This window comes from Cynocephalus volans, chromosome 7 (assembly GCF_027409185.1).
Source record: "Cynocephalus volans isolate mCynVol1 chromosome 7, mCynVol1.pri, whole genome shotgun sequence".
NCBI lineage: Eukaryota > Metazoa > Chordata > Mammalia > Dermoptera > Cynocephalidae > Cynocephalus > Cynocephalus volans.
The window spans coordinates 153,767,797-153,788,964 of record NC_084466.1 but is presented as its reverse complement, the minus strand read 5'-3'; the positions used below and the strand labels follow the sequence as shown (position 1 = coordinate 153,788,964).

Below are 21,168 nucleotides of genomic sequence, written 5' to 3'. Positions count from 1 at the left end.
ACAAATAAAATACGTAGAAATAGAGCAGCTTTGTTTCTTGGTCAAAAACAAGCAGCTTTCGAGTCCAGGTCTCCCTGTCAAGGTCATGTTAAGCTGAAAAGCAAGTGCTGGCAGAGAAACCATAAAATACCATGCTCTCTGTACCCATTACATTTTTCTGATAAGAGAGGAGATAAAATTCAGACATTCTCAGCAGTTTCTCGCATACAAAAACTTTTTCATTAAGAGCACCTTATCTGTAAAGGCATTGCGACACATTTTGGTGTTACACTTAGATCTTGGGTATCTTGCCCCTTCCTGAACTCACCCGCCCCTACTTACCAAGGCATAGCTGGGGATTCCTGTGCTCTGTAAGAGTTCCAAGAGCTGGGCTCGGCCCTGCACACCTGCCGTCTGTACAGCAGGACCATGGAGAAACAATTAGTCTCTGATCCCTTGGGCAGAACGACCAAACTTCCTAACGACCTATTCTGTGCTGTGGAATGACATTAAAGGAATAAAAGGCAAAGTTCTGCCCCCAGTGAGCCCCGGAGGGGAAATGGCCATAGCAATCTGAACAAGTGACCTTGGTCTAGGGCAGAGGGAGCCTGGCAGGACTGAATCCTTTGTGTCTTGCTCTGTACATCTGCAGACAATGACCCCCCTGTTCACAGTTCTGCCTCTGTGCCATCACTTCCCCGTCCTTACCAGATAGCTTAGATTTCATTTTCCATTGGCCCCCCTACCCCATTTCCACCCTTTCCGCTGTGGTCTGTGTCCCAGGACCTGTAGGGACTGCCTTACAGGGTTTCCTAGGCCTCTGATCTGCTAATGTCTTCAGCCCACGTGGAACCCTGGCAGGAGATGCTTATCACCCAGCTCCCTCCAGTGGGGAGTCTGATGACCTGGGCCTGGGCAGGTGGCTTCTCCTCACAATTCTTTTCTCTTTGGGTTCCGGAAACCCCACTTTTAGCCCTTTAGGCTTAGAGTTAATAATGGCCCTTCCTGGTGTACTAGCCCCAGGTCACTTCTCTATCCCTTGTGGTTTACTTGTCCACACTGAAATACATTTTCAAATTGGAGTGTGCCATCTGGTTCTGCCTGGGACCCTGACAGACCGCCGCGGTCTAATGGAATGTGGTGCTGCAGCTCTCAGCGACTGTCCTCTGAGAGCGGTGGGTGGCACACAGGACTAGGCTGCCCCCGCCTGTCGTACAACTCTGTGTAAGTCGCTTCCCCTCTCTGGGTCTCTGTTTTCCAATATATAACATAAATGTTATAGACCAAATGATGTCCAAGTCCCTTCTGATTCTAACATGAGATTACCCTGGAATATCCATTTTGAATTCTGGGTTTTACAATTGGATGTGGAGGGCGCCGCAGGCAAATTTGTACTGTGTACTGCCGTCATCTAGTATCTAACACCGGCCAGGAACAGGGGGGCAGCGTATTTTCCTGCTGCAGCGATGCCTTCTGGAGGTGGCTTCAGAAGCACGACCAGGCCATGCGGCACGTCAGAGTGCACGGGGCCCAGCAGCTGCGCGTGGGGCACAGCCTGTGCTGGTGACCCCCGTAAGGCTCTGCGAGACAAGGGACCGCAGGAAGGCCGGGAGGGCAGGTGCGAGGGGTCGAGCCTGCCGTCTAGCGCCATCCACGTCCCTCCGCCTCCGTCCGCGCCCGGCCGGCGCCGTGGGGGGCCAGGAAACGCAGCGAGCCTGGAGGCCCAGCATTTTCATCCCTTCCAGCCTCATTCCTTTCGCCGGGAAAAGGCGGGCAGTGATCCCTCTCCTCCCGGCAGCGGAGGTGACCGCGGAAAGGCTCTGGCCAGGAAGCGCAGCAGGAGCGTGGCAGGCCCACGCAGGGGACGCGAGCGCGACTCGACCCGCGCTCTGAAGAAGAGTCCGCGGCGCGCGGCCGGGAAGGCGGGGCTGGGAGCGGGGCTGGGAGCGGGGCTGAGGGAGAGGCCCACGCGATTGGTTTCTAGGCGTCCGCCCCAGCCAATGGGCCGCGAGGGCGCCGCGGGGGCGGTGCCAAAGCCGCGCCTTAAGCTCCTGTGACGTGCCGCCGTCGCTGCTGCGCTCCGTTGACGCCTCGTGTCCAGGTCGTCCTCTGAGGCTCCGTCAGGTACTGCGAGGGCGCCGCCGTGCACGGGCTCGGGCCGGGACCCGGGCGCCCCGACCGCAGCCGGGGAGGCGGGGAGGGGCGCGCGCGGGGCGGCTCGGGGTCTGGTTCCGGGGAGCCGGCTGAGGCGGCGCGGCGGGCCAAGGCCGGGGGGCAGGCTCCGCCTCCGCGGGCGGCTCGGACCCTCGGCGGGCGGGGGCGCGGCGGGCGAGGGGGGCGGGTGGCAGACAGGGCTGTGGATGTGGCACCTCCGCCGGCCAGACCGGGCGGAGCCGGCCGGCCCCTCGGCTCGTGGCCCGTGGGGGCCGGGCCTCTTTCCTCTCCGGCCCTGAGCCCGCCAAGCCCTGAAGCACCCCTAGTTCTCGTTCCGGGGACACGACGCCTCTCGCGCTGCGGAGTTTCCGGGAAGGGCGCGTTTGGGGACGGGGCATAGCGGGCACCCTTGGTTCCTGGGGTCGGCGAGGAGGGTGCATCTTGGATACAGGGGGACTGAGCAGTAAACGGGTGGCTTCGGTCATGGATCGGAGGCGCGGGTAGAGACTGTGCAGAAGGGGTCCGAGCCCTCCCGGGCAGCTCCTGGGCCCTGCAGCTAAACCTGCCCGCCGCTCCCCTCCCCCAGCCTATCTCTTCTCTCCAGCATTTGTCCAAACAGAAAATTACGGAAGTAGAACTTTATCTTACAGTAACATGCGGGTTAATTAGAGGGTGTCAAGGGAGTGGGACCAACAACACACTCAGCACGAAGACCCCACCCCATCCTTAGAATTCCTTTGCAAACATTAAGGAGCATCAGTGAATTCTAGTGGAATTCAGTGACCTGCGGTCTCCTCCCTTTGTCCTTGTATATCGTTCAGTTTTACATCTCAGATAAATTCAAGGGCAAAAGAAAGAGTGACTTTGGGACTAAGTGGCTTTACCTTAAGAAGTTACTCATCTCCAATTTCTCAATTCTAAATGTAGCTTTAAATAGCAAAAATTCTTTAAAAGGCATTTTTTTTCTTAAAGAGGCTCTTATATGGATTTCCCCCATAGTCTGCCTTTATTGCAGTTTTTTTGTGAGCGTATTTTATGTCCTTTCCTGAGTTCGTGAGGATGGGCCAGATCTCATACATTTTAAAATAGTGATGAATGGAGATGGGGAGAGGAGGCCCAGGGAAGACAGGGCTCCCTCTGGGCCTCACCAATCCCATTCTGGCAGATGGGGCCAAAATGGAGCTTCTCCTGGGACTACGGGACCATGCCCAGAGATAAAATAGTGATGAATGGACCGAGTTTTGGAGAGGTGTGTTGAGGGTGTGTGTAGCTGACCCAATCTTTTTTCAGGAGTAATGCTTTAGTTGTTTAGTCAGTGACGCACCTGAGTTAAATTTTAGCCAGAATACTACTACGTTAAAAAACAAACAAAAACTTGTTGGCAGAACTTTTTTATAACAGGCCCCTATTTGTGAATGATTACCTCAAGGAAAATAAATATTTGACAAAAAATAGCAAAACCAAGTTTAGTCCTCAGATTGAATATTTCAGGTGGCTTTTTAATGACTTTATGCTGATTGTTCTTTTAGAGTAGTTTAAGAAAATAGTTTTTAATAGTGTAGCTAAATTAACGCTTCAAAATGCAGCCTTTTGTGGAAATGCTGTTGTAGCCATGTTCTGATGTAGATAGGATGAGTTAGGTAGAGGCGAGAGAGAGTCACGGTAGCCTGAAGGATATGTTAATTGTGTGCATTACTTAAAACATTCAGTGTTAAATTTTAGCTTGTCAATAGCAATTTGTTCTCATTTCCAGGTCTGGGATTTCAGCCTTGGTTAAATGTGTGACAATAGCCTGAAGCACATTATTTTGACCTTTGAGGGACAAGGAAGTGAACTCAAAAGATGAGTTATTCCAGATGAGATCAGAGAGTGATAGCCTCCTCTTAGAGTTACACACTACTTGATTAGGGATAGGTGATTTAATTCTCTCTTTTGATAGTCTTGGTCACTTTCTGTTGCTACCTTCACTCTTTCAGGAATCCTAAATGTATTTACAAATGACCTGGTTTATTTGACAAAGAATGCCAACAGAATTCCCAAACCTGGGCTAGGTTCTGGGGATGCAAAGAATTTTAAGACATGGTTGCTCTCCTTTTAAGGCCTACGCGGGGGATAGGTATGAAAACGAGAGCCCTGAGTGTTAGGACCTGTTACAAAAAGGTCTGTACACAGTTCCTGGGAGTCTTCATGAGGGACCTATCTGGTAAATTCTATAGGGGAGGGTGAACAAAAGCTAAAGTGCATAGTATTTATGTGTAGAAAAAAATGTTAATGGTTATCTCAAGTATGGAATAGCAGGTAATTTTCTTGGCTGTATTTTCTAATTTTTTATCAACAGACAAAATTTTTTTTATGAAAAAAATCCAGTTTTAAAAAAGAAACCGTACCACTGTTGATTTTGATATTGCAGAAATTGGCTAGCTCTCTTGTGAATTTAAGGGCAGAGGGAAATTAAATGAGCAGCCATTTTATGCTAGGGTTCATGCTTTAACATTAACTCGTTTAATTCTCAGTAACGCCCCTGAATGGCTTCAACCTCATTTTACAGATGGAGAAATTGAAGCTCAGAAAGATTGACAAAATCAACAAGAGATACTCCATAGACAGAGTTTAAATCTGGGTCTCCAAACTCTATGGTCTTTCCATTCTATTCTCCTGGTTTTCCAAACCTTTTTTGGAAGAAGAAATCGTTGATGTTGGCTATTTTTAAGCCCATCTTAATTCTGTTCTAGTGTTTCTTGCATAGTGCCAAACACGGTAACTTGAATACAGAAGGTTCTTTAATAGAAGTGTGTTTACAGGATTCTGCTACACCATGGTGCATCCAACTTCTGACCTTTCCCAGTTGAATTAAATATTCATAGTTCATCTTTAAAAACTGTAAAAATGAGTATTAGTAATGTTTTGAATGCTACTGTTTTGTCAGTAAGTTGTAATTCTTTAGCAAAACTGCCTGAACTTGGCAAATAAAAGGGTTTTTTAAAATTCCTTTTCTGTTGGGAATTAGCTGAGCAAATAACTCTTATAAAATGAGAATGCTGAGTTTAGATAATCTCAAACATTCTTTTCACTTGCAGTCTTTTTATCAGCCTGTTAGTTAACTTAAAACCCTCTGAATGAGGGTTTTCAGTATTTTTTAAATACTCCCCTCCCTTTTTAAAAAGGTGCTTCTCTGCGTGGTACTGATGAATTCACAGAGCTGCAGACCTTGATAGTAAAATCATTATATAGAATAGTTTTTATTTTAGAATTTGACTGTGTTCCCTAGAAACACATGAACTTTTGTAGGGCTCACTTCCTAGGGGTAGTGATTTCTCTCTTTCTTTTAACCACACTTTTCTCAAAGCTTAACAAATCCTTTTTTTTTCTCTTAGTTTTGTTTGTTGCCTAAGCTTTCTTTTTGTCTTAATATGACAATCAGACAGACATCCAACTTCATTGTAAATGGTATTTTTTTCTGATTATAAATGTAATTCATAATTATTGTAGAAAATGTGTAAAGTACAGAAAAAGTAGAAAGATAGACGTAGTGATCTTTTTGTGCCTTTCCTTATAGTTTTTTCTTATATTTTTAGCATAGTTGAACATCTATATATTTTATTTTATTTTCTTCACTTAAACATATCCTAAAACACCTATTCTTTCATGTCATTAGAAACTTACTTTAAATGGTTACACATTATTATGTATATGATTAGGTTGAATCATTCTTACATTATTGAAAATTTTTTATGCATGAATGTTTCTCCACATTCCTGAGTATTTCTTTAAATAAAATCTTGGGAGTATAATTATTGGTCTGAGTACAAACACTTCAAAGGTTTTTATTATGGCTACAATTCTTTTCAGAAAGTTGTTTCAGTATAGAGTACCACTAGGTATTGCCTGAGAGGACGTGCTGCTATGTTTTATTGCTAATTTGATGGGCAAAAACTAATGTTTAAAATTTTTTAGTTGGTCAAACTGAATTAATTTATACTGAGTAGAGCATAAAGAGTCCAAGAAAGAAATTGTAAATGTTTTAGTCTTAGCAGTAGTATTTTTGTGAAGTTCTGTCTAGTATAATTAAATATTTTTGCATTTTTGCTAGCAGCCATGTCCAGTCTAATGATTCTTATATCACTTTTTGGGGGGTTGTTGATACATACCCCTTTGAGATAAAATCTGGTGAAATCTATGTATTTTCTCTTTAGAAAAATGTACCTCGGTATGCATTTGTTCATTTTATTTCAGGAGTTAATTGGACCCTCTGAAGACTGCGTGGACTTGGATTAAAAATCTGTATTCTAGTCTGAACTGTGGGTAGAAGGGATAGTTGGTGAGTCTTTGACAAACCGGATTTTGTTTAGTAATTGCAAATTCCTGAACGTACTAGATTTACTGGGTAATGTTTAGTACAGAGGGAAGTAAGCCAAGCTCCAGGTATTGTTTTGCTAATTTGGCAGCTCAAATCAAGAGTGCTGTGAGATTATGCATGGTTTGACTTGTCTTTGACAGAGTTCTGTTGAAACACGAATTAAGCTGTCTTTTAAAAAAGACGTATTGTACTAAGTATGCCTAGTTTGGGGCACCTTTCTCCTAATCTTGAACTTATCTTTAAAAACTTTTTTTCCCCCAGACGTGATTGCTATGCATGTTTTCTAATTTCCTTTTTACTCTTAGTTTCTTCCTTAGCTTAGTCTTTACTTCATGGCTTATCAGGATACTTAATGGCAAATTGGATACAAAGAGGTGTGTGAAGCACTTTGGTGGGGGATGGAGTTAGAGCTGTAGTAACTGGAGAGAGTAGCCCTGACTCTGAAATATATAAACACACGTGAGTAAATGGCGATGTGCTCGGTGATGTTAAGGTTTATTACTAACATTCATACAAGTAACTTAATGAACTTTGATATTCTGTTTCCTAATTACCTTTTTTCCTTCAAATAATTGCCTGTTTTGGGGATAAGTTTCATGGAAACAACCATCCTAGCGAAATAGATTGTTTCTTTTGGGAGTTGCCTGTTTTCATCTTTTATGCTTATTTTATTTTTTAAGGCTTGTTCAACTTATTGTAAAAGCTCTTTAAGGCTATTATAAATTGCGAAACATTTTTTCCCTAGTCTTTTTGCCTTTCACCTTTGCTTATGATAAATTTGACCTATAGAAGTTTTAGATATTTGTGGCTAACAGATTTTACCTTTTAAAGTTTCTATTTTGGTGGTACACTCTTCCCATTCCCCCAAAGTCACTTTTTCCTTTCCACACCTGTTCTTTTTTTTTTTTAGGATGGTCCGTATTATTTATCTTTGTAGAAACCAGATTCTTCCTACACTCCCCATGTACAAGGACAGAGTCAATATGCAAAATATTTCTCAGTCCCTTTGTCTCCTACCCTGTGACTACTTTCAGGCAGTCTTCTCCGATCTGGTCCCCTGCCTCTGGTTTGTACTCTAAAAACTTACAGTATCAAGCCTGATGGATCAGACTGTGGTATAAGTGCCACAAATACTTAGTGAGTCAATATACATCAACTCTGGAAAGATTCATACTCCTAATGCTGTCTCTCTTTTTTTTTTTGGATAGGTCTGTGGTTTTCCTCCTTGAAGGACACAATGTTTTCCAAACTAGCACATTTTCAGGCCGTTGCGGTACTTCGTCGTGGAGTTCATTCTTCAGTGGCTTCTGCTGCATCTGTTACAACTAAAAGAACAGTCCAAGGCCCTCTATCCTCTGATTACATTTTTGAACGGGAATTTAAATATGGTGGACACAATTACCATCCTTTACCTGTAGCCCTGGAGAGAGGGAAAGGTACATTTTGAATTCATTCCGTCCTTCCCCCTTTTGCTTGAAACCTTTTATAAAAATTAATTGCTTTTATATTTTCTCAGTATACATTTTTCCAGATGTATTTAATGTCTGTTTTGCAGATATGGTTAATTCAACATTTACTCAGTGTCTGGTGCTGCTATGTCAGGTGCTGTGGGGGCTACAAAGATGAACTCATTTAGTCTTTGTCATGGTAGACCTCACCGAGAGGGAGTGCAAAGGAAATAAGGAAAGTACTGTAATATTGCTGTTGTCTTTTTTCTTTTAACTTGTATTTTGCCATAATTTTAGATTTTTCAAAGAAAAGTTGTAACAGTGGTAGTACAGTACTAAAAACTTTCTATTAGTCTTTACCTGGATTTCCCAGGTGGTAACATTTTACCACTTTTGTTGTGTTCTCTCTGTCTTTTCCCCTCACACTCACACATATTATACATTTTTTTTCTGAACTGTTTGAGAGGAAGTTGCAGACATGGTGCCTCTTTACCCCTAATTACCTGCTGTGTCTTTTCTAAACCACAAGGATTATTTCTTTTATAACCACAGTGTAATTATCAAAGTCAGGAAGTTAACACTGATACAGCATCATTATTTAATCTATAGACCTAATCCAGATTTTATTTGTTCTTTATAACAAAAGAAAACCTCAGATCATGAGTTTGCATTCGGTTGTCAGATTTAGTCGTCTTTAATTCAGAACAATTCCTCTTTGTCTTCCCGACCTTGATATTTTTGAAGCATATAGGCCAATAATTTTGTAGAATGCATCTCAATTTGGGGTTGTCTGGTGCTTCCTCATAGTCAGAGTCAAATTATGTACCCTTGCTTAGTGATATTGTGTCCTCCTCTGTACATCACATCAGGAGATGTCCACATATTCTGTTACTGCTGCTTTTGTCTTTGATCACTTGGTAAGGTAGTTCACTAAAAAGTTACTATTTTCCCTTTTGTATGAAGTATCTTGTGAGGACTAGTTCGGGATTCTATAAATATCCTATTACTCATGAAACTTACAATTTTAGCATCCATTAATGAGTCTTGCCTGAATAAATGATTACTATGATAGGCATCAAATGGTGGTTTAATCTGCATTTCGAAACAACTCCTTTAACCAAATGTAATCAAAGTTTATTACCTAGCTTTATGCCAGAAAATGACAATATTAAGAGTATTAAACGTTTTTGTCCTTTGCCTGTATTTTATTTGAAACCAGTAGTGTAATATAGACATATCTTCTTTTGAACAAATGAAAATCTATATTATATATTACAAGTTTGGGAACAATTTGCTTTACAAAAATAACTCTTCACCTACTTTAGCAAGGTGTGGACTCTGGGACTCTGGCTGTCTGGGTTCAAGTCCATGTTCCATGTGTGCCAACTTGGGCTACATGCTAATCTAAATGTCTATTTCCTTACCTCTATAGCAGAGATGGTAACTCTGCTATTCATAAGGGGGTTTTTGATGTAATAAGGTATGAAAGCACCTAACACAGTATGGTACACAGTAAAAGGTAGGTGTTAACAACCCCCCCCAATATATTTTAATTTCTATAGTCAGTTTTTAAAAATTGTTATAAAATACACATAAGAAAATTTGCCATTTTAAGAATTTAATTCAGTGGCATTAAGTACATGCACAGTGTTGTGCAGCCATCACCTTTATCTAGTTCCAGAACTTTTTCATTACTCCAAAAGGAAACCCCATACCCATTAAGCATTCAATCCCCATTCTCCCTGCCTCACAGGTGATGGCAACCACTAATCTGCTTTTTATCTTTTATGAATTTGCCTGTTCTGGATATTTCATGTAAATGGAATCATATGTGGCCTTTTATGTCTAGCTTCTTTCACTAGCCTAATGTTTTCAAGGTTTATTTATTCATGTTATAGCATGTGTCAGGACTTCATTCCTTGTTATGGCTGAATAATGTTCCATTATGTGGATAGACCACATTTTGTTTACCATTCATCAGTTGAGTTGTTTTCATCTTTTGGCTGTTGGGAATAGTGCTGCCATGAATACTCATGTACAAATTTTTGTTTGAACACCTGTCTTCCATTCTCTTGGGTATATACCTAAGAGTGGATTTGCTGGGTCATATGATAATTCTGTGTTTAATTTGTTGAGGAACCGCCACTACCAGTATATGAGAGTTCTGATTTCTTCACATCCTTTCCAAAACTTGTTTCCTTTTTAAAAAAATTATAACTATCCTGGTGAGTATTCTCATGATTTTTGTGAGTTATGTGTAACTTCTGCTTTTATATTCTAATTTTGGCTCTTAAATGTTAGAATATAGGTAGAGGTTTCACTCCAGAGTTTTCAGCCTTTTTGTGTTATTCTTGTTCTTGTTAAATGTATATTTTGTTAAATGTGTCTTTTGAAGCTGGACCGATGAAATATAATCCTTTACAATTCCTTATAAACCAGTTTATTATGCCTGAGCTAAAACAAGCCTTAACTAAAAGTATGTATTAAATAGACATTCATACGTAGGCATTCAAAGGGCTTGCTAGCAGCCCTAATCTTTGGACTTGACATCATACAGTAATTTTCTAAAATTATTTTCCTCCCTTATATATTTTAGGTGTTTACGTATGGGATGTAGAAGGCAGAAGATATTTTGACTTCCTGAGTGCGTATGGTGCTGTTAACCAAGGGCATTGTCACCCCAAGATTGTGAATGCCCTAAAGAGTCAGGCGGACAAATTGACTTTAACATCTAGGGCTTTCTATAATAATGTACTTGGTGAATATGAGGAGTATGTTACTAAACTCTTCAACTACCACAAAGTTCTTCCTATGAATACAGGTAAAGCATTTCCTTTTTTTTTTTTTTTGTTAAATACCCAAGAAAATAATCTTACTATTTTCTGATAATTTAAAACATTTTTTAAATCTGAAAATATCTCCCTTTGATAGGAGTGGAGGCTGGAGAGACTGCCTGTAAACTTGCTCGTAAATGGGCCTATACTGTGAAGGGTATTCAGAAATACAAAGCAAAGATTGTTTTTGTAGGTATGTGAAATTAAATATTAACTGCTATGATTTAAACATACAATATCATTTACTATTTTAATTTATTGATGAAATATTTCTAATGTGTTTGCCTGGTACATGATACATTATTTGCTGAATGTTTCATAAAAATTGAGTGATTTCCTCTTCTTGGGTTTATTTCTAAATTATTTCTTCATGTGTGGGGTTTTTCTTTCTTAACTCCCTACTCTTCCCTCCCTGAAATGAGTGGTTGCATAATTTAATTTCTCATCCGTGTATCAGATTTTCCCATAGCAGTTTGCCAGTTAATAAGATGGTCTTACCGGTGGAGGGTTTTTGTTAGGTGTTGGGATTGGTATATTTTAGAGTGGGGTCATGTCCTACTGGATGTACTGTTGTGCCATGTTCTTCTTAGAAGGTATTGGGAAGAAGAGGCCTGGGGTTGCTCTTGTTATACTTCTGGGAATGGTTGAGAGGAATAACTTGAATTCTGGTTAGGGAGACTAACAATTAATTGGGATGATGTAATCTGACTTTAGAATCTTTATATGATGTTCAAATGATAGAGTCTGACTTTTTTTTTGAGCTTCGATTTTAATTTAAAAAAAAAAAGCATGCATAGATTGGTTATTATACATGGTCAAAATTCATTCTTGTGATAGTTGAAATCATTAAATATTATTGCTTATAAATGCATGCATTTAAATTATAAACCCCATAACATAATAGAATCCAGAGTTCAATCAATTGCAGGAGGTAATTGGTATTTGAGATGACAGATTAGATTCCTGAAGAAAAAGTAATCTTTGCACAACTCTGTAACTTGCCATTTAAAAATCTTATGCCTTAGTTGTAGGACAACACAACTATCTCTTGCAAACAAAAATTGTATTTATGGTGATTTTCGTTCTTGCAGACTGTGTTCAGTTTCTTTCATGTTAGCAAAGGGTGCAAAGATGTTTTCACCTGAGCATTGGTGATGAGTCAGTGGGGTGGAGAGACAGAGGAAGACTGTCCCCAACTGTAAGTCCCTCATGCCTGCAGGGTGAGCTGTGGAGGAGATTGCTGAGGTTAGGCAGAACAGAACAAATAGGCTCATTGTCTAATCACTGCATTTTTTTTTTAAACAAGGCTGGTCAAAATCAATATGCTATTGTTTGTGGATGAGTAAAAGATTATTGTAGACGAGAGATGCAGGTGAAAAAGGCTTTGCAAGAGTAATATTTAGAGATGCAATGAAGCCAAAGCCCAATAATCCAGTCTTGAGTTAATTGAGTTGCTGGTGGCAGAGGTGTTGGGAGGATTAAAAAAAAAAAAATTCATAATGTAGGCAAATCTCCAACCTCTCTATTATTCTACATTGTTTCTTTCCTTCTTGAATTTAACCCAATCTGAAATATCTAGTTCATTTTTCTTTAATGGTTTATGTTATGGTGTTTCTTCCCTACTAGAAAAGGAAACTCCTTGAGGACAAGGAGCTCGCCATATGTGATCACCATTCTTTCTCAATACCTGGAACAGTTGATGACGTATGATAGGTCTTCAATCACATTTATTTATTTATTTATTTTTAAAGATGACTGGTAAGGGGATCTTAACCCTTGACTTGGTGTTGTCAGCACCACGCTCACCCAAGTGAGCTAACCGGCCATCCCTATATGGGATCCAAACCTGGAGCCTTGGTGTTATCAGCACCACACTCTCCCGAGTGAGTCACGGGCCAGCCCCAATCACATTTATTAATGGATTAAAAAATGTTCCTGAAGAAAGGCAGATGTCTGTCATTTAGCATTATAAAGGATAATATCAAGGAAGGCAAAATGGAAAGTGTTTGGATTGTCTGAGAATCTTTTCTTCAAATGAAACCGAAATTGCATTCTGTAGAGTAGTTAGCTTGCAGTATTAGATTTTTAAAAGGAAAACTCATTCTCTTTCATATATCATTGTCATAAATGTACCTTCTCTAGAAAACAGGCATTGAATGCCTCAATTGTTAGGGTTTAGTATTGGGGTTGGGATTATTGAAAGAAAAGTATCTGTCCTCAGGGGCTGTATATATAACAGGAAGTTCAGTAGAGAAGTACCTAAAATAGTAATTACAAGGCCAGATCTAGTAGTCTTATGTCATGTGAACCATGGTGTTTCATATCAGATTTTAACAATTGAAAGCTCACTGGAGATTTTCTAAAGCAAACCCTTGATTAATTTTTTTAAGTCATACATACTTTCCAAGGTATTTTGGGGGGAGAGTGCTTATTCAATTTAGGGATTTCTTTGAAATAATCACTGTTCGTTTTGCCTTTCTAGTTGGAAACTTTTGGGGTAGAACCTTGGCTGCTATCTCCAGTTCCACAGACCCAACCAGTTATGATGGTTTTGGACCATTTATGCCAGGTTTTGAAGTCATCCCATATAATGATCTGCCTGCACTTGAGGTACTTCAGTAGTATCACAATGCTTAGCTCATAGTAAATGGAAATTAAACCTGTTGAGTATATGAATTAAAAGTACATTATGTGACTATAATGAAAATTTATCTTATTTAGTCAGGCCAAGATTTAAGACTTGCTTTCAGTAATGGTCAATTAGTTTCCAACACAGGAAAAACTAGGTTCTGTGATCTAATCCTTACAACCAAATAGTACTTTAGATTTTTATATTTCATTTTTTTTTTTTTTTTTAAAGAAGATGACCGGTAAGGGGATCTCAACCCTTGGCTTGGTGTTGTCAGCATCACACTCAGCCAGTGAGCAAACTGGCCATCCCTATATAGGATCTGAACCTGTGGCTTTGGTGTTATCAGCACTGCACTCTACCGAGTGAGCCATGGGCCGGCCCAAGATTTTTATATTTCATAACAATTCACTTGGGTATTACCTGCTTAATTACTAGACAAAATTTCTCTGTTTTCAGCTTGCTTTTTTAAATTATGAAGTTGATTTTTGTTTTTAAAAAAAGCCTTAAAATGCACAGAAATACAAATACTACATGATCTCACTCATATGTGGAATTTTAAAAAAAAATGAAAGGGGTTCTCATAGAAATAGAGAGTAGAATAATGGTTGCCAGAGCTGACCAGGAGGGAAAAGGGAGTGGGAGGCAGGGGAAGAGGTGGATTAACAGGTACAAAACTATGCTGTCTGCCGCGAGTGAGTCATTGTACAGTGCTTGCCTCTGTTGAAACAACACACTCTACCCCACAAATAGGTACAGGTAAATGTTAAAAATTTTAAAAAGCCTTAAGATGGCTTTAAAAGGCTATTTACTTTAGGTTTTAATTATAATACATTTATGTATTAGAAAATGTAGGGTAGTGTAATTTAACACCGAAGTATTTGGAGTTTCTGGTGATTGAAGGTCAGTGGGAAATATACTTGTGAAGTCAGGATATAAGTTAGTGCAAAAACTTGATTTCCATACTTAAAAATATGTGCAATGTATGATTTGAGATTTCCAAATATGGTAGAAAAGAAGTTTTTTAAACTTATTCCCGAATATTTCTTTTTTAGCGTGCTCTTCAGGATCCAAATGTTGCTGCATTCATGGTAGAAGCAGTTCAGGGTGAAGCAGGTGTTGTTGTTCCGGATCCAGGTTACCTGACTGGAGTACGAGAACTCTGCACCAGGCACCAGGTTGTGCATGTTAATTATTTGTGGTGAGACCCAACCAGCTCCTGCCTAACTTCCCTCATCTCTTTGAATTCTGCTGAGAGGGTTAATGGAAAGATTAAAACAACTTCCCACTAGAGGGAAACATCATTCTAAGAGTTTCAGAGCTTTCTAGAACTTAGAAACCTGCACAGAAGCTCACTTTTTTACTGTCTCTGGAACAGTGGCCATACCCTGGGCTCTGGGCAGAGCTGCAGAACTCCTGGCCTTCACCGTGTTTTCCTCTTCTCTTCTCCAGGAGCCTTTCCCTCTTAATCCCTCCCAAACCCTTTGTTGTATCCCTCTGCTTTAGAAGGTATAAGCTCTCTCTCTCTTCTCTCACCAAGGCTAATATTAGTGTCTTTTGTTCACCATTGACAGTTTCTGTCACACAGTAAATATTTGATAAATGTTTGTGGAATAAACAAGTGAATTGATTTGTTCCCAGAGGATAGTTATATCCAGAAGAGCCCTACAAACCCTTTCACCTTTGCATAAACACCTTTCTTCTACATACAGCAGTGCAGAATGGGCCCCTGGGAGATGGTGGCCTGACACAGGAAGCAGCTTGTGTGTCCACAAGCTTTTCATAGGACACTCCTGAAATTATTTGGGTAGTTAAAACATTTTTGCAAATCTGAAGGCATGTCAGGATTACACGTTTATGGGGGGGAAATTTTGTTCCTTGTGAAGGAAATTTTGTTTCCTGTGGAAACCAAATTAGCAATTAATACTGTTATGTTTTTCCAAAAGGTTCTGTTTATTGCTGATGAAGTACAGACAGGATTGGCCAGAACTGGTAGATGGCTGGCTGTAGATCATGAAAACGTCAGACCTGATATAGTCCTTCTTGGAAAGGCCCTTTCTGGTGGCTTATACCCTGTAAGTTTAATGTCAAGCCTCTTTCCATCCTGCTGTAGTGAAGTATACCCCTAAAATATTTTTACATCAACTGATTGTGACAATAATGCCTTTCAGATGGTTTGTTCTTTACCAAGTATGCTCCAGGTCACTTGGAATATCTGTGATAAAAACATTTTAGGGTTCCAGTGTATGACCCACAATTAATTTTGACTGAAGAGTTGAGTATGACTTGGAATTTGCTCTATAGCATTTGATTTGGATGGAAATAGTTTAACTCGAAAGTACTTGTGTAGACTCCTATCCTTTTTTCCAGTGTTCGGAACCATGGCATTACTAATTGTTTAAAACCATGAGCAATGAATAGAGAGATTGAAGAAATTAATGTTTTGTTGTTTTTTCTTGGGTTTGCTCTTCTGATCCAATAATTACACTGGATTAAAGGGCTCTGAAGTATAGACATTTTTGCTGAATAGACTAAACTGTTTTGGTGAAGAGAGTGCTCAACTTTTTCTAAGCAGTTACACAAAGCATTTCACCTTAAAGTTGGAAAGGACTGTAAATTGTATCGTTGCAGAAATAGATTTTTGCTTTTAATTCCAAAATTGTATTGTTCTGTGACACTGAAGTGTGCCTGATGTATTTGTAGTGTGCTAAGGTATTACTCAGGTTGTTACTGGTAGTTAGGATGGCAGACATAAGCTTTTGTTGGTTGAAGCTTTATGTATATTTAATGTGAGCCTCATGTAAACAGTTGTGCTCTGGGTGTGCTGTCCTTCAGGTGTCTGCAGTGTTGTGTGATGATGAAATAATGCTGACCATCAAACCGGGGGAGCACGGGTCAACGTATAGTGGCAATCCACTAGGCTGCCAAGTGGCCATTGCAGCCCTGGAGGTAAAAGCTGATGCGCCGTTACTGTACCTATTTCTTTATGTGGTATGGAAGTGATTTTTAATTGGGTCCAAGGTTTAATAAGAAACTTAATAAGATTGCCAGGTATTAGAGAACGTGAAGTAAAGACAAAAGACTTTAGGAGTAAGGCATTCTCAAAAAGCAATTTAAATCTTGGCCTAGCAGACTGGGTTTCCTTGGTGGGTATCCCGAGTTTTCAGTCTCCTGGGGCTTTGAGCCCTTAGGCCCTGGCTGTCCCTCACAAAACTCCCACACTGTGACCTGCCTACCAGGAGTCTTGCTCAGTAAGCAAGGTTTTTTTGTTTGTTTAAAGTATGGATTTCCGGTGCTTTTAGACTTATTCCTGACGTGCCTAACGAAGGCATAAAATTATGTAATCTCTGAGGATGAAGTTTTTAAGAAAAAAAATAAAGGACACTCTATTTAAAAATTAAATTATATTTAGTCCACTTATGTATTTAACTAATGACAGTATATCATATGCATTAAACAAATTTTAGTTCTTATTTTGCCATGAGAACAGATAGACACTGAATTTGTGACTGAGGCAAAGCTCTGAGCTAGTGTATGTTTATTAGAAAGTAAACTAATACAGGCTTTGAAAAATAGAAATGAAAGTTAAGTTACTCCGATCCTTATCTACTAATTTTTTCCTCTGCTTATAGTCCGTGTTGCCTTCCAAAGAACAACAAAAAAGGGGCAGTCTTAACATTTATGTAATTTCTCTTTAAACACAGGTTTTGGAAGAAGAAAACCTTGCTGAAAATGCTGACAGAATGGGTACTATCTTGAGAAACGAACTCATGAAGCTACCTTCTGATATTGTAACTGCCGTAAGAGGAAAAGGATTATTAAATGCTATTGTTATTAGAGAAACCAAAGGTATGGAGATAAAACATTTCACTCAAGATTGCTTTTAGGAAGGGCTAAGATTTCCTTTTGGTATTTTAATTGGTTGTTGGAGTTCTCTGTTTGAAACAGTTGACTGACTTATTGACCAAGTCTTTTAGGCAGAGTATTGTCTGATTTATAATTATGTTAATGGTATAAATATAGCTCTTTCCTACCCGAAGGCATGTTTAACTAATTTGGCCTATTTTTTTTCCTTTAAGACATTTGTTTTTCTGCCTTAAGTTAGTCATACGATACTTGGAGATTTCAAGTTATTTTCTGTTAGTCTGTACAGAACTCTGTCCTTGAAGAGCTCCTTGTTAAATTCCTCGTTGCTATCCTTTCCTTCCTCACTTTGGTACTTTGTATATCAGTAGAGGTTGTAGGGGCAATAGTAATAATGATATGGATGACGATGATGGTGTTGATAATAAAAACAATGCTAGCTGCCACTTAGTTGAGTGTTTGATGTTTTAGTACATCTTTTGTAACCCTTAAGGGTTCCTTGCTGGATTTTCTTGTGATAACCCTTCCTTTTAAAGCAGTGATTCCAGGGCTGGCCGGTTAGCTCAGTTAGTTAGAGCATGGTGCTGATAACACGAGGGTCCATAGTTCGATCCCTTTACCAGCCATCTGCCAAAATAAATAGGTAAGATGAATAAAGCAGTGATTGCAACCTTGGCTGTACTTGAGAATCACTTGTTTTGAATCAAAGCCTGGCCTCACCCCAGAGCTTGTGCTTTGGTGGGTCTGGGGTGGGGCACAGGCATTAGCAATGGCTCTTTTGGTGATACTGATATGTAGCTAGAGTTGGACAGTCCTTGCCATAAAGTCATGAGATGAGAGTCTAGTTCACAGCTCAGGATGTGAATCCATTTGAAGAATGTGTCATGCTCACTGGGTTTTGAGTATTGCCTGTTCTGGGTCAGTTAATTGTGTCATGCCCAAGTTCTTTTGCATTGATTCCCCCTGTAATTAATACAGCAGCCTTAGTATGTGTGTATTTTTTTTGCTTGGTCCTTTTCTTTTATGAAAAACCAATAAAAACCATGATATATCTAACCATACCATTCAAACCTAGTTATGTGCTTGCTGAAAGTCAGGAGTAACTTAATTTTGAAGTATAAGAATAAATCAAATTTGTAGCTCAAAGCTTCCTTTCTTGAACTGGTGCTGGGAATTCTGTTAGGCTGCATTTTGCCCGTGTGTATGGCAAGGGGATGTTTAAACATTTGTCTTTGAGCAAACGTGTTTGACTTTTTTTCTTTAGATTATGATGCTTGGAAGGTGTGTCTGCGACTTCGAGATAACGGACTTCTGGCCAAGCCAACCCATGGCGACATCATCAGACTTGCACCTCCACTCGTGATCAAGGAGGATGAGATTCGGGAGTCCGTGGAAATCATTATCAAGACCATCTTGTCTTTCTGAGGGCAGTAACTGTGTTCACTGGCTGTTGGCGGCCTGCTGCAGGCAGGTGGTCCGGTAAAAGCTCTGCTTTTAAAGCAGGCACGTTCTACTCCCATGTGTCCTCAAAGACACTTTTTGGAATACTTTTTTTCAGTTGATACATAATACGATGACTATTGTGCGCCTGCAGTTTGCTGTGTAATGTAACTAAGAGAATGCAGCGGCATCTGTGTTTGGTTAAGTGTTGTTGAGAGTGTGTGTGTGCTTTCTAGGTAAAGTGTAGCTATCTGTACATGGGCAGCCTTTAAATCAAATTCTTCAGTGTAATTTATGTACATTTTCATAATTTCCTTGCTGGTAGAAATGTTTTATATTTGAAAAAGTTATTTCTAGGGTATTACTGAAAGACTTGCTTAACATTATAAAGTTGAATCATTATAGGCATTGAATTTTAGGAAGAATTAATGGTTAAGCATATGTAAAATAAATAGTTTTAAGTAAACTTTGTATTGGCCAACACCACAGTGTATTCTATCGATGTCATTATTTCAAATTAAGAATTAATGCTTAATATTCCTAAATTATGTTGAGTGCTTGATTATAGTTTCTTTTTTTTTTTTTTTTTAAAAGATGACCGTAAGGGGATCTTAGCCCTTGACTTGGTGTTGTCAGCACCACATTCTCCCAAGTGAGCCGTGGGCCAGCCCTGCATTATAATTTCTAAAAAAATGTTTATTTTCAATGTTTCTTTAAATCTAAAATAAAGCTTATATATAAAATGTCTATTTTGTGATCAGTATACTATTACTGCAATGTTACCAATTACCTAACAGTTTTAAGCACTTTGAGAATATTCTTACCTTGCTTTATTCCATGTGCTTTCTAAGAGCATTTCAGCTTCCTTTGGTGATCCATAGAAAAATAGAAATTACAAAAAGAAAATAAATGTAGAGGGTGAAAATCTCTTATACTCCTCTTTCAAAATAATGGCTTTTCTCCCTGTCTATATACTAACATTTATCATTTTTATTAAAGTTTTCCTTATTGCACATGGTGTTTCTGAACTTTTTTCTTTTTACCTGAACAAAGAGTACTTTAGATGTTTTTCAGTCAGTAATTGTAAGTTTATCTCATTCTCAAATGATTATAGTATTTTATCATAAGTGGATATATTTTCATCTCATATCATGCGACTATTTGGCTTATTTCTGGTTTTTCACTCTTTAGATCAAGCTTGTGGCTACTTTATATCTTTGCAAAATGATGTGAGTGTTTCTATGGAGTAAATCCCTAGAAGTGGCTTGCTGTTCAAACGGAAGGAACTTTTAAATTTATTTTTATTTTTATTTTTATTTTTTTAATTTTTAATTTTTTTATTTTTTAAAAGATGACCGGTAAGGGGATCTTAACCCTTGGCTTGGTGTTGTCAGCACCACGCTCAGCCAGTGAGCTAACCGGCCATCCCTATATGGGATCCGAACCCGGGGCCTTGGTGTTATCAGCACCGCACTCTCCCGAGTGAGCCACGGGCCGGCCCAGAACTTTTAAATTTAAATAGTGCCAAATTACTTCCTGTGTCCTCCCAGTTTCTAACCTCCTAGCAGCATGAGTGTGGAGGCTTTGGTGTTCTGAGAATGATTCTGTTTAAATGTGTGAGCAGTTACTGGGGGGTCTGCTCATACCAGTTGCAACTGTACCTGAGATTCTGCTTTCCTACCAGCTCCCTTGGAATGTGGAGGCTGCCGTAGGACATATGGTCATTATCTGAGGTCAGTTAAATTTGCAGTTGGCCATTCTCATCAGGGAAGGCCTAAAGGCTAGGTGAATTTGACAAATCAACAAGCTCTTTGTTAAATTCTTTGAAAGCCTTAGTAGTCTTGAGAAATGGCCAGAGGTAGGAAATCACGGAGCTGTGGAGAACAGTCAAAATCTCGGCTGCAAGAAGGTTGGCAATGATGTTGGAGAGACTTGGGTCCCAGGCAAGGAGTTGGGGCTTTATTTGGAAAGCAGTGGGATCACTGAAGGCAGGGAGTGAAGCAGGGAAGTGGCACGATCCTGCCTTAGGAAAACCTACCACGGTGCACGTTTAGGATTTCTTCTCCCAGTACATACTGTCTGTGGGGCAGCGGGGTCCATGTGCAGTGCTGAACAAGGCAGGCAAGGGCCTGCTTTCTCCATTTCTTTGTATCGTGGGGGTGAAGCAGAGGGTAGAGCCAGGTGAAGGGGAGCCTGGTTAGTGGGGAGGAAGGCAAGAGTCAGAGGCTTTGGAATTGGACTTGGTATGGGATATCAGAGCTGTTGTCTCAGAGCCTCACTTTTCTCATCTGTGAGGAAGTGGGATACTAGCTGCTGATGACAGAGACAAAGCAGGTTTCTAAAATCCTGCCTCAGGTTGAGTCTCATGATCTGCATCAACATCTTGCTCCACAAGTAAACACAGTATGTGGTTTAGACTGTGATTCAGTAACTATAATTTACTGACAAGGAAAGGTCAAAAAG

At 40.0% G+C, this 21,168-nt stretch overlaps 1 protein-coding gene across 3 annotated transcripts; it reads left to right on the top strand.

Annotated features, from left to right (window-relative positions):
* Nucleotides 1-2,039: 2,039 nt before the first annotated feature.
* Nucleotides 2,040-19,452, top strand: OAT (ornithine aminotransferase). 3 transcript variants are annotated; one of them, XM_063102560.1, is made up of 12 exons: nucleotides 2,056-2,103; nucleotides 6,367-6,451; nucleotides 6,796-6,949; nucleotides 7,699-7,926; nucleotides 10,535-10,759; nucleotides 10,870-10,965; nucleotides 13,255-13,382; nucleotides 14,457-14,579; nucleotides 15,348-15,476; nucleotides 16,237-16,350; nucleotides 17,106-17,250; nucleotides 18,530-19,452. In XM_063102560.1, the coding sequence occupies exons 4-12, from the start codon at nucleotides 7,728-7,730 to the stop codon at nucleotides 18,688-18,690; spliced, it is 1,320 nt and encodes a 439-aa protein (XP_062958630.1). In that variant the 5' UTR covers nucleotides 2,056-2,103; nucleotides 6,367-6,451; nucleotides 6,796-6,949; nucleotides 7,699-7,727; the 3' UTR covers nucleotides 18,691-19,452. The 3 variants fall into 3 exon arrangements, with proteins under 3 accessions (XP_062958629.1, XP_062958630.1, XP_062958628.1); XM_063102558.1 differs by lacking the exon at nucleotides 6,796-6,949; XM_063102559.1 differs by lacking the exons at nucleotides 6,367-6,451; nucleotides 6,796-6,949 and having other exon boundaries at nucleotides 2,040-2,103.
* The last annotated feature ends 1,716 nt before the right edge of the window (nucleotides 19,453-21,168 follow it).

Coding starts and splice junctions, on each gene's coding strand:
- OAT (XM_063102559.1), top strand. CDS start 7,728: ATGTTTTCCAAACTAGCACATTTTCAGGCCGTTGCGGTACTTCGTCGT. Junction 10,760..10,869: donor AGTTCTTCCTATGAATACAG/GTAAAGCATTTC, acceptor TCCCTTTGATAG/GAGTGGAGGCTGGAGAGACT. Junction 13,383..14,456: donor ATGATCTGCCTGCACTTGAG/GTACTTCAGTAG, acceptor TTTCTTTTTTAG/CGTGCTCTTCAGGATCCAAA.